The sequence below is a fragment of the Cetorhinus maximus genome, chromosome 13 (assembly GCF_964194155.1).
Source record: "Cetorhinus maximus chromosome 13, sCetMax3.hap1.1, whole genome shotgun sequence".
Classification (NCBI taxonomy): Eukaryota; Metazoa; Chordata; class Chondrichthyes; order Lamniformes; family Cetorhinidae; genus Cetorhinus; species Cetorhinus maximus.
The window spans coordinates 91,557,440-91,569,539 of record NC_135891.1 but is presented as its reverse complement, the minus strand read 5'-3'; the positions used below and the strand labels follow the sequence as shown (position 1 = coordinate 91,569,539).

Sequence of the window (12,100 nt, the reverse complement as noted above, 5' to 3'; positions counted from 1 at the left end):
CCTCAACATACAGATCCACTGTGGATTAGGATCATCTCCCAAGCCTTGATTATAGCCCAGTTAATGCTGCTGCTGTACCTGACAATCCTCAGTGTGAGGAGATAACGAAAGACCCACTCATTTGCCAACGTGCCAATACGTATGGAGGAGGAGGCAATTCTGAGAAAGGGGAGCCACGGCCTAAGACAGGAGAATGTAGCCCTCAGCCAAAGGGGGGCAACCACCAGGGTGGGGTTAGGTATATAGGGCTTAGTGCGGTCCAAATGGTATAGCAAGCTCTCTGCGAATCCAAGTCAGTGCCTGCCCAGCACAAGGAAGGCGAGGAGCAAGGATGGTGATGTCATTGGCCATTTTGGGCTCGGTCAAAGACCACTGTTAGAGTGTACAAGGTGTTTTTCATTTGTTAGCAAGGATAACCTAGGTGTTTGCTGGTGTAGCAGGACAGCCGTAGTAGTTTTAGCCATGAAAATGTCTACAGGTGGGAGCCTGTAAAGCTGAGGCTACTGGGATACTTGACATATATTAACCTAGGCAAAGAGCACAGCAAAAACTAGTCTAGACTAGCTCTCAGCGGGTGTGAATCCAGTGATTAGAAGTAGACAGGTGTCAGTCATTAGAATGCTAAGTAAGACGAGGCAGGAGATCTACAGCGCTTAGCACTTATTGTAACAGCAATTGCAGGTAATGAGATGTCAATCACTGGAATGCCAAGGTACACAGGAAGATGGGACAGTTGATCTGAAACACTTAACTCCCGAATGGGTCCACGCCGCCATTTTACATGGGTGGGCCAATTAAGGCCAGCCCAGCGTGACACGGGCCCGGAAGCGCTGTGCGGGCAGAAGGGTTGCCTGAGTTGAGAGTGCACTCTTTCGCGCATATGCGTGAAAGGGCACAGAAATCTCCCTGATGCACAGAGGTGTCCAGGGAGATAAATTTTAAGGTTAAACAGTTTAATAAAGTGGTGAAAAAATTTTCATGACATGTCTCCTCATGTGAAACTGTCACATGAGCTGGGACATGTGCATTAATTTTAATAAAAATTTTTGTGAAAATTTAAAATAATTCATGAAATCTCATCCCATCCATGGATGAGGTTCCATGAAAAATGTAAAGGCCGTCTGGGCTCTTCACCTGCCCGCCAACCTCAAGGACAGCTCAGGTAATTGCTTAAATGGCTTTTTAAATGGCCTTAATAGGTCTTTGACAGTTTGGCAGGCATGCAGCTGACTTGGCTGTGCGCCCGCCCAACTGAAAATCTAAATGACGCGCGGTGACGTTGGGACGCACGCCCGACGTCACCCTGCGTCATTTTACGCCCCTGCTTGCTGAGCCAAAGATTCTGCCATAAGCAAAGTATAGGAATGGCAGGTTTTTTTCAAAAGAAAAATAAGTACAAAATTTGGAATACAGTAAAGGTCGATATAAAGTGAGTAAAAGTAATGCTGCACCCATAACAGAATAACTTTTACCAAAGCAGCAAAATAAATCATTGGTTCATCCGTCTTGATTTATAATTGCAAGAACGGTTTAATTTGGTTAATGCTCATTGCTGGCAGTGCTGTATTGAGGGAATGTCTGTTGAGAACAGAAATCTCTCAAACAATTAAAAAAAAGAATCAAATTAAGAGGCTAAAGATCTATATAATGAACTGAAATAATTTAGCAAAATTGTTGGTGATGGTGATTAATTGGACAATGTATCCTTTAGTCTTTAAAGGAGATGACTTCTGAAAAATTTGGATAAAAATTTCTCTTCCTTAGCACAAGGTCTTTCTCTTTTGACAAAAATATTTTGAAATGCACAGTTCTAAGTTAGGGCTTTACTCACCTGATTAGGCAAACTAGCCAGGAGGTATAGCACAAAGTCTCCAACCCATTGTATGAGCTGTTGCAGTGACTGTAACACCCATGCATCCAGGACAAACTCTTCAGTTTTCAGATTTATCATAACTTTATCAATATCTGAAAGAAAGCATCAGTTAGACCCTTTAAACAGCTGGTCACTCACAGCGTTTATTGCCCATTTATAATAGCTCTTAAGGAGGTGGTGGGGTCTTGCAGGTGCTGCTGTTCCTTAATACCTGCTGCACTTACTCATCGAGGCGGTTGAGGTTGCAGGTTTGGAAGATGCTGTCAGAGAAGCCTCGGTGAGATGCTACAGTGAATCCAGTAGATGGTACAAACTGCTGTCACTGTGTGCCAATCATAGAAAGTGAATGCTGGAACATAGGAGCAGGAATAGGCCATTCAGCTTGTTGAGCCTGCTCCACCATTCAATTACATCATGGCTGATCATCTACCCCAATGCCACTTTCCTGCGCTACCCCGATATCCTTTAATATTATTAGTATTCAGAAATCTAATGATTTCTGTCTTGAACATGCTCAATGAGGTGGTAGATGGGCTGCCAATCATGTAAGTTGCTTTGTTCCTCAACCTTCTAAATTCCAGGGAATACAACCCTCGTTTGTGTAATCTCTCCTCCTAATTTAATCTTTGGAGCCCAGAAATTATCTGATAAAGCTATATTCCACTCTCTCCAAGGCCAATATATCATTCCTAAGGTGTGAGGTTGAGAACTGCTCACAGTACTCCAGATGTGATATAACCAGGGCTTTTTATAGTTGAAGCATGACTTCTAAGCCCTTGTAATCTGTCCTCTAGATATAAAGACCAGCTTTCCATTAGACTTTTTGATTATTTTCTGTAGTTCTTCATGATATTTTAATGATCTACAGACCTGGACCGCTACACTCTCTTTGGACCGCCACTGTTTCTAGCTTTTCTCCATTTAGAAAGTGTTATGTTCTATCCTTTTCAGGTCCAAAGTGAATGGCTTCACATTTGAGTACATCAAAATTCATTTTCCACTTTTGCCCAATCAATTTATCGATATGCTTCCATCTTTATTGCTTACAATGCTACCAATCTTTGTCTCATCAACAAATTTAGATATGTGGCTTCCTATTCCATCATCTAAGTTGTTAATAAATACAATGAATAGTTGAGGCTTCTGCCAATTAGCTGCCCATTTATCCCTACATTCAGTTCCTTGCCGCTCAGCCAATTTCCTATTCAGGTCAAAACTTTGCCTCCAATTCCATCAGTTTCAGCTCTAGCTAACAGCCTCTTGTGACAGACTTGATCAAATGCCTTCTGGTAATCCATATAAATAATAACCATTGATATTCTCATGTCCACTATTTCCATCATCCCTTCAAAAAATTCAATCAAGTCCATCAGGTATGACCTATCCTTCATGTTGCATTCTGATCAACTGAAAATGTTCAAGGTGTTCGGTTATTCTATCCTTAATTATATATTCAAGCAAGTTCTCCACAATAGATGTTGGACTAATTTTGTCTATAATTTCCCAGTTTCCCTCTCTGCCTTTTCTTAAACAACAGAGTGACATGTAACAATTTTCCAATCTAAAGGAACAATTCCCAAACCAGGACAAGTTGGGAAGATTATAGCAAGGACACATGCAATGTTCTCACCTACTTTCTTTCAAACTTTGGGATGGAAGTAAGTTGGTCCTGGAAATTTGTCACTGTATATCATTCCTTTCTTCATTACTGTTATTTTGCTTATGTAAATATAGTTATTTCCCAGCCCTGATTCAATATTAGTTTCCTTGGGATGTCTGGCATGGTGAGCTCTTCTACAATGTAATCATTTAGTATGTCCATCAGTTCCTTACTTACATTTTCAACGTTCCACTACCCCATTTAGACATAATTTTCCAAGGAGTATATGCCCTCCTTATTCTTTCTACCAAATGTATTACCTCATATCTATCTATATTGAAGCCAATTAAACATTTTTGTTTAAAGTCCATTATACATTCTGTCACAGTTCTCCTCTATATTAACTAGGCCCCAATTTGCTGTCTTCTGCAAATTTTGAAACTGTATTTCCAATTCTCAAATCCAAATTGTTTATGCAAGTGATGACCAACAGTGATCACAACACCAATCGTTGATTATTAATTCCCATCATTTGACAATTCAAGTAACTACCTTTAAACCGTATTCTGTTTTGTTTTGTAGCCAGTTTTCTATCCATTCTGCTACTTGTCATGTGGCTCCACACCCTCTGACCTGAGGTTTAAGAGGAATGCCTAAATAAATGTCACATCGGTGCTCTTGTTAAAAAGCATACCTTCCAGTCACAAAAACAGAGGCCAGTATAGATACTTCCCTACTGTTTTTCATAATTGGCTAGAGAAGTACAACACAAGATCAATTGGCTTTTGGCAACAAAATAAAACCCCTGATATGAGTTAATAGGATTCAATATTTAACAAGGTAGAGCACTGATTAATAGTTAAACACTATTCATGCATACTGATTTTGTTGGGACTCACCTTTATTTTCTTATCAATTTTTTTTTATTCATTCACGGGATGTGGGCTTCGCTGGCTAGGCCAGCATTTATTGTCCATCCCTACTTGCCCTTGAGAAGGTGGTGGTGTGCTGCCTTCTTGAACTGCTGCAGTCTGCGGGGTGTAGGTACACCCACAGTGCTGTTAGGAAGGGAGTTCCAGGATTTTGACCCAGCGACAGTGAATGAACGGCAATATATTTCCAAGTCAGGATGGTGAGTTACTTGGAGGGGAATCTCTAGGTGGTGGTATTCCCATCGATCTACTGCCCTTGTCCTTCTAGGTGGTAGTGGTCATGGGTTTGGAAGGTGCTGTCTAAGGAGCCTTGGTGAATTCGGGCAGTGCATCTTGTAGATGATACACACTGCTGCTACTGTGCATCAGTAGTGGAGGGAGTGAATGTTTGTGAATGTGGTGCCAATTAAGCGGGCTGCTTTGTACTGGACGGTGTCAAGCTTCTTGAGTGTTGTGGGAGCTGCACTCATCCAGGCAAGTGGGAAGTATTCCATCACACACCTGACTTGTGCCTTGTAGATGGTGGACAGGTTTTGGGGAGTCAGGAGGTGAGTGGCTCGTCGCAGAATTCCTAGCCTCTTGTAGCCACAGTATTTATATGGCTAGTCCAGTTCAGTTTCTGGTCAATGGTAACCCCCAGGATGTTGCTAATGGGGGATTCAGTGATGGTAATGCTATTGCACATCAAGAAAAGTGTTGGAGATAGTCATTGCCTGACACTTGTGTGACGCAAATATTACTTGCCACTTGTCAACCCAAGCCTGAATATTGTCCTAGACTTGCTGCATTTGGACATGGACTGCTTCAGTATCTGACGAGTCATGAATGGTGCTGAACATTGTGTAATCATCAGCGAACATCCCCACTTCTGACCTTATGATGGAAGGAAGGTCATTGATGAAGCAGCTGAAGATGGTTGGGCCTAGGACACTACCCTGAAAACTCCTGCAGCGACGTCTTGGAGCTGAGATGACTGACCTCCAACAACCACAACCATCTTCCTTTGTGCTAGGTATGACTCCAACCAGCAGAGAGTTTTCCCCGATTGCCATTGACTCCAGTTTTGCTAGGGCTCTCAATGCCACACTCGGTCAAATGCTGCCTTGATGTCAAGGGCAGTTACTCTCACCTCACCTCAGAAGTCCAGCTCTATTGTCCATGTTTGAACCAAGGCTGTAATGAGGTCAGGAGCTGAGTGGCCCTGGCGGAACCCAAACGGGATATTAGTGAGCAGGTTATTGCTAAGTAAGCGCCGCTTAATAGCACAGTTGATGGCCCCTTCCATTATTTTACCGATGATTGAGTGTAGGCTGATGGGGCGGTAATTGGCCGGGTTGGATTTGTCCTGCTTTTTGTGTACAGGACATACCTGGGTAATTCTCCACATAGCTGGGTAACTGCAAGTGTTGTAGCTGTACTGGAACAGCTTGGCTAGGAAAGCAGCAAGTTCTGGAGCACAAGTCTTCAGTATTATTGTTGGAATGTTGTCAGGGCCCATAGCCTTTGCAGTATACAGTGCCTTCAGCCATTTCTTGATATCATGTGGAGTGAATCGAATTGGCTGAAGACTGGCAACTGTGATGCCAGGGACCTCTGGAGGAGGCAGAGATGGATCATCCACTCAGCACTTCTGACTGAAGATTGTTGCGAATGTTTCAGCCTTATCTTTGCACTGCTGTGCTGGGCTCCTCCATCATTGAGGATGGGGATATTTGTGGAGCTTCCTCCTCCAGTGAGTTGTTTAATTGTCCACCACCATTCACGACTGGATGTGGCAGGACTGCAGAGCATAGATCTGATCCATTGGTTGTGGGATTGCCTTGTTCTGTCTATCACTTGCTGCTTATGCTGTTATAGCTTTACCAGGTTGACACCTTATTTTTAGGTATGCCTGATGCTGCTCCTGGCATGCCCTCCTGCACTCTTCATTGAACCAGGGTTGATTCCCTGGCTTGATGGTAATGATTAAGTGGGGGATATGCCAGGCCATGTTGTTACAGAACACACAACACGATGGAGGGTATCCTCAACGTGAAGGCAGGACTTTGTCTCCACAATGACTGTGCAGTGGTCACACCCACCAATACTGTCATGGGCAGATGCATCTGCGGCAGACAGGTTAGTGAGGGTGAGGTCAAGTATGTTTTTCCTCCTTGTTGGTTCCCTCATCACCTGCCGCAGACACACTCTAGCAGCTATGTCCTTTAGGGCTCGGCCAGCTCAGTCAGTAGTGGTGCTACCGGCAGGACAGGACATACCCAGGGATGGAGATGGAGGAGTCTGGGACATTATCTGTAAGGTATGATTCCATGAGGATGACTATGTCAGGCTTTTGCTTGACTAGTTTGTGAGACAGCTCTCCCAATTTTGGCACTAGCTCCCAGATGTTAGTAAGGAGGACTTTTGCAGGGTCCACAGGGCTGCGATTGCCGTTGTCGTTTCTGATGCCTAGGTCGATGCTGGGTGGTTTGTCCAGTTTCATTCCTTTTTTGTAACATTGTAGTGGTTTGTTACAACCGAGTGGCTTGCTCGGCCATTTCAGGGGACATTTAAGAGTCAACCACATTGTCGTGGGTCTGAAGTCTCATGTGGACCAGACCAGGTAAGGACGACAGATTTCCTTCCTTAAAGGACATTAGTGAACCAGATGGGTTTTTACAACAATCGATGGTCATCATCAGACTTTTAATTTCAGATTTTTATTGAATTCAAATTCTACCATCTGCCATGGAGGGATTCAAACCCAGGTCCCCAGCACATTACCCTGGGTCTCTGGTTTACTAGTCGAGCGACAATACCATTACCTCCGTAAATAGCCCAACTTTTAAGGGATTCTCCAAAAATTTTGGAAAAGTAAACCAGAGCCCAGATCTTCCAGTCTCTGGATCATCAGAGACCGGATGTGCCTGAGATGATGTGCTACAGGACCCCTTGGGAGCCCCAATGCACCGACTCTGAAAATTTCCCAGGGAGTCTGAATTTCCGATGGGCAACTCCACTGCTCCTTCTGAAAACACCTTCAACCTGGAGTTAGAGTTGGAAACTTTGGATGGTTCTGACTTACCCGAATAGTTATCCAGAAACATTAGACATAAAAATCCTAGCCAGGTAACTATACAACTGATACCTCCGACTCTTCCCTTCAACTATCCCATCTCCCCCACCACCTGACCTGACTAGCCCCCACCTGACAACCCCTCCCAACACGACTACCCCCTGACCCACCCACCACCCTATCCAGCTGCCACCTACCCACCTGCCACCCGACTACTGTACCCAGTTGCCACCCTACCATTGCACCCACCTGTCACCCTATCCATCTACCACCTTACCCCCTTACTCACTTTCCTCACTCACTTACCTTCTCTCCTTAGTTTTTCAAATAAGCTTTGGGACAAACTTGACTTACCAGAATAAGGTTGCTAGTGCCACAAAAAGGGGGCATGGCTTCTGCCCAAATTCTTTTCGCTGATGTCTCAGAGGTTTCCTGTGCTAACTGAGTTCTGCAGGATCCTCCATCAGAATATTGCCCAGCAAAATCAGAGGAAAGGCAAACGGGTATTTTTTGTCTGATCAGGGTCAGAAATAGGAGCTCTGATCCTGATTGGGTGATTTGGGCCAAGTGTAAAAATTTAGTTTGTTTTAAACTACCAACTATGTCAAATCAAGATATGGAACACAAACAAGTCATGCCACCCATCACATCTTGCCAGCATTTTCCTGCACAAGCTAAATATAGGTAAAAACCAGCAACCTCAGGATTGAGACCATGCTGGATTTCAGATCTTGCTGGTTTATAGAAAAAATATTGGAACCTTAATTCAACGAATAGGGGACACTTGAAATCAAGATAATAAGTTCCCTAAGTGTTTTCTAACCTTCTGAGCTCCTAGCCTTTCCAGAACAGTTTCCTATCAAGCAGCTTCACATGTCTTTTCTATTATTGCTCACAAAGTTGGATTTGACATATTGGGGGTATAAGCTGGCTATTTGTGACATGATTACTTTAACTTCATTGTTCTGCACAGTGTATCACTACCTGTATCAAGACTTGATTTTTTTTAACCTGCACAGACCATAAGACTTAAGAGCAGAAGTAGGCCACTCAGCCCATTCAGTTTGCTCTGCCACTCAATGAGATCATGGCTGATCTGATAATCCTCAACTCCACTTTCCTGCCTTTTTCCCATAACCCTTGATTCCCTTACTGATTAAAAATCTGTCTATCTTAGCCTTGAAGATACTTAACGACTGAGGCTCTACCGCCCTCTGTGGTAAAGAATTCCACAGATTCACTATCCACAAAGAAGGAATTCCTCAGTCTTAAATGGGTGACCCCTTACTCTGAGACTATGCCCTCTAGTCCTAGACTCTCCCACTTGGGAAAACAACCTCTCAGCATCTACCCTGTCAAGCCCCCTAAAAATCTTACATGTTTCAATAAGGTCACCTCTCATTCTTCTAAACTCCAATGAGTACAGACCCAACCTACTCAATCTCTCCTCATAAGAAAATCTCTCCATACCCGGGATCAACCTAGCGAACCTTCTCTGGACTGCCTCCAATGCCAGTATATCTTTCCTTAGATAAAGGGACCAAATCTGTTCACAGTATTCGAGGTGTGGTCTAAGTAGTGCCTTGTATAGTTTTAGCAAGACTTCCCTATTTTTATACTCCATCCCCTTTGAAATAAAGGCCAACATTCCATTTGCCTTCCCTATTATCTGCTGAACTTGTACATTAGCTTTTTGGGACTCATAAACAAGGACCCCCAAATCCCTCTGTGCTGCAACTTTCTGCAGTCTTTCTCCATTTAAATAATATTCAGCTCCTCTATTCTTCCTGCCAAAGTACATAACCTCACATTTTCCCACATTATACTCTATCTGCCAAGTTTTTGCCAACTCACTTAACCTGTCTATATCCCTCTGTAGACTCTGTCACCCTCACCACTTGCCTTCCCACCTATTTTTGTGTCATCCGTAAACTTGGTGATAGCACCTTCATTCACTTCCCCCATCCAAGTCATTAATATATATTGTAAATAATTGTGGCCCAGCACTGATCCTTGTGGCAGCCCACAAGTTACAGGTTGCCATCCTGAACATGTCCCCTTTATCCCAACTCTGTCTTTTATTAGTTAGCCAATCCTCTATCCATAATATACCACTCCCAACACAATGGGCTCTTATCTTATTAAGTAGCCTTACGTGTGGTCCTTTATCAAACACTTTTTGGAAATCCAAATATATTACATCTACTGGTTCCCCTTTATCTATCCTGCTTGTTACCTCCTCAAAGAATTCTAATAAATTTGTCAGGCATGATTTACCCTTCATGAAGCCATGCTGACTCTGCTTGATTATATTATGTATTTCTAAATGCCTTGCTATTACATCCTTTACAATAGAAAAATTAAAGCTAACTGGCCTATAGTTACCCGCTTTTTGTCTCCCTCCTTTTTTGAATAAGGGTGTTACTTTGGAAGTTTTCCAGTCCTCTGGGACTTTTCCAGAGCCTAAGGATTCTTGGAAGATTACTACCAGTGCATCCACTATCTCTGTAGCTACTTCCTTTAATATCCTAGGATATTAAGAGTTATTCATTTTTTTAGCCATTGGGGTGGGTTTGGGTACTCTTCTGCAAGTTGAGCGATTGGTTTCGGGTCAGGCGGATCAGGCTGAGCTCAGTCAGATAGGGTCAAGAGTTGCTAAGCCGCTCAGAGAACAGGAAATGTCAAGCTCACAAAACAGATAGCTACTTTGCATGCCACTGCGCCAAAGCAGAAAATCCATGAACAAACCAGTAAGTTCTTTCATTCATTTAATAGGACTCAAAATTCTTGCTCGCTTTAAAAAATATCTGGTTTTTGGAAATGTCTAATTTTTGGATAGCTGGATTTGAGGTACTCTACTGTAGTAACTCTTACCTTGCTGTGATGACAACATGCTGACTGAAAAAAGTTCTGAACAATTGCAAAAAAAACCCTCACCTTTCCCAACAGCAATTTTCTACAAATTTAATTTCCCATCATAAGTATAATTTTGTCTAATTAATATCTATTGAAGTGATAATTTTGAATAGACACTCAGATCTATAGACTGTGTTGCAAAAATCTGGTACACAATTCATATGTTTTAGAATATAACTTTTAGGTTGCAGGCTAAAGTATTAAAAAAAAAGATAAGTGGACATCCAGACTACTGTCCTTTAGGGAAGGAAATCTGCTGTCCTTACCTGGTCTAGCCTACGTGTTACTCCAGACCCAGAGCAATGTGGTTGACTCTTAACTGCCCTCTAAACAAGGGCAATTAGTGATGGGCAATAAATGCTGGCCTAGCCAGCGAAGCCCACATCTCATCTCATGAATGAATAAAAAAAAAAATCTGCTTGAGAAATTAGTAATAACTCTTACATAAATGCAAGTTAAATATGTCTGGGTCTATGAAACTTAAAAGGTAACCTATGGGCAGAATTTCACCCATGTTGGGCAGGTTCAGCGGTCGGCTTGCGATCGGGGCTGGAAGGCAATTTCACGCTGGTGGGCCAATTAAGGCCCATCCAGCGTGAAATGCGAGCGGCAGTGTTCAGCGCTGTGTGGAAGAGGGTAGTGCAAGCCGGGCAAGTGCGACCTTCCCACATGTGTGCTTTGCATTCTCCCTGGGGCACAGAGCTGCCTCAGGAAGATGAAGTGTTATAAATAAAGAAAATGAAAATGTAATAAAACATGTCCCCTTATGTGACTCTGTCACATGAGCAGGGACGTTATAAATTAAGTTTTAAAATTTTTATTTAATTTTTATTTGCTTTAGGAAACCTCATTCTGCCTTTGGGTGAGCTTTCCTAAAATGCGAAAATGCCACTTGGCCTTTTCGCCTGCCCGCCAACTGTAAGGTTGGACGGGCAGCGAAAAATTCACATTAATTGATCATACAATGGCTTTAACAGGCCTTTTAATTGTCGGCGTGCGCCTGCCAACCAAAATGTCATGTGAGTGTGCGATGACATTGGAACGTTCACCCGACGTCATCGCGCGTTATTTTACGCTCGGTCGGGTCGGAGGCGCGCACACACCCGCCCGCCAAGCTAAAAATTTTACCCTATGTTTATCTTACAAGGTCATTTGTAGAGTTGTGAAAATAATTAGAAATTGGGTTCTTCTATCTTAGTTTAATAGAGCCAGAAGATCTGCCCTTACTTCAATAAAAGATTCAAATTATGTATGTAGTTTCCAGATGAAAGGAAGCTGAAAGCAGCTTTGTAAACATGGGGTTTCACTGTGGACCCAGGGAGTCTGGAGAAAGGGTTGCAAAACTCTATTAGCAATCTAAATTATTCATATGGGTTACTGAATCAAAGAGTAGCACTGAAGGTAAATAATGTTTACATTTCTCTTTCAGAACATCCGAAAGCATGCCACATTGTCATAGAGATGGGCTGTGGGGGAGGAAGATTCTTTTGTTTGTGTGTGTTTGCTACAGAAGGGAGCAGTTCAGTTTTGGAGCAGACAGAGGTAGCTGTAACATTGCTTTGGTGTAGACTACATCTCATCAGGCTGAGGGAGGCAGCAGGAGATGAGTTATTTAGGCATGCACTTCAAGCAGAGACAATACTAACTTCATTGTTCACTGCGTTGAATGCGGGTGAGGCTCTCAGTTTGTATTTAGTGATGGAATCTGATTTGAGCTTGTATTT

The 12,100-nt window shown here is 42.9% G+C and overlaps 1 protein-coding gene across 2 annotated transcripts in view; it reads right to left on the bottom strand.

Moving 5' to 3' along the window:
- The window catches only part of med16 (mediator complex subunit 16), a 53,874-nt gene that overhangs the window by 10,929 nt on the left and 30,845 nt on the right, over positions 1 to 12,100 (bottom strand). For both annotated transcript variants that reach the window (XR_013578485.1, XM_078555772.1), the window contains exon 11: positions 1,832 to 1,965. Coding sequence is in view for 1 of the 2 variants with exons in the window: in XM_078555772.1 (XP_078411898.1) it covers positions 1,832 to 1,965 (134 nt within the window). In the remaining variant the exon portion in view is untranslated. The remainder of the gene's footprint in view (positions 1 to 1,831; positions 1,966 to 12,100) is intronic.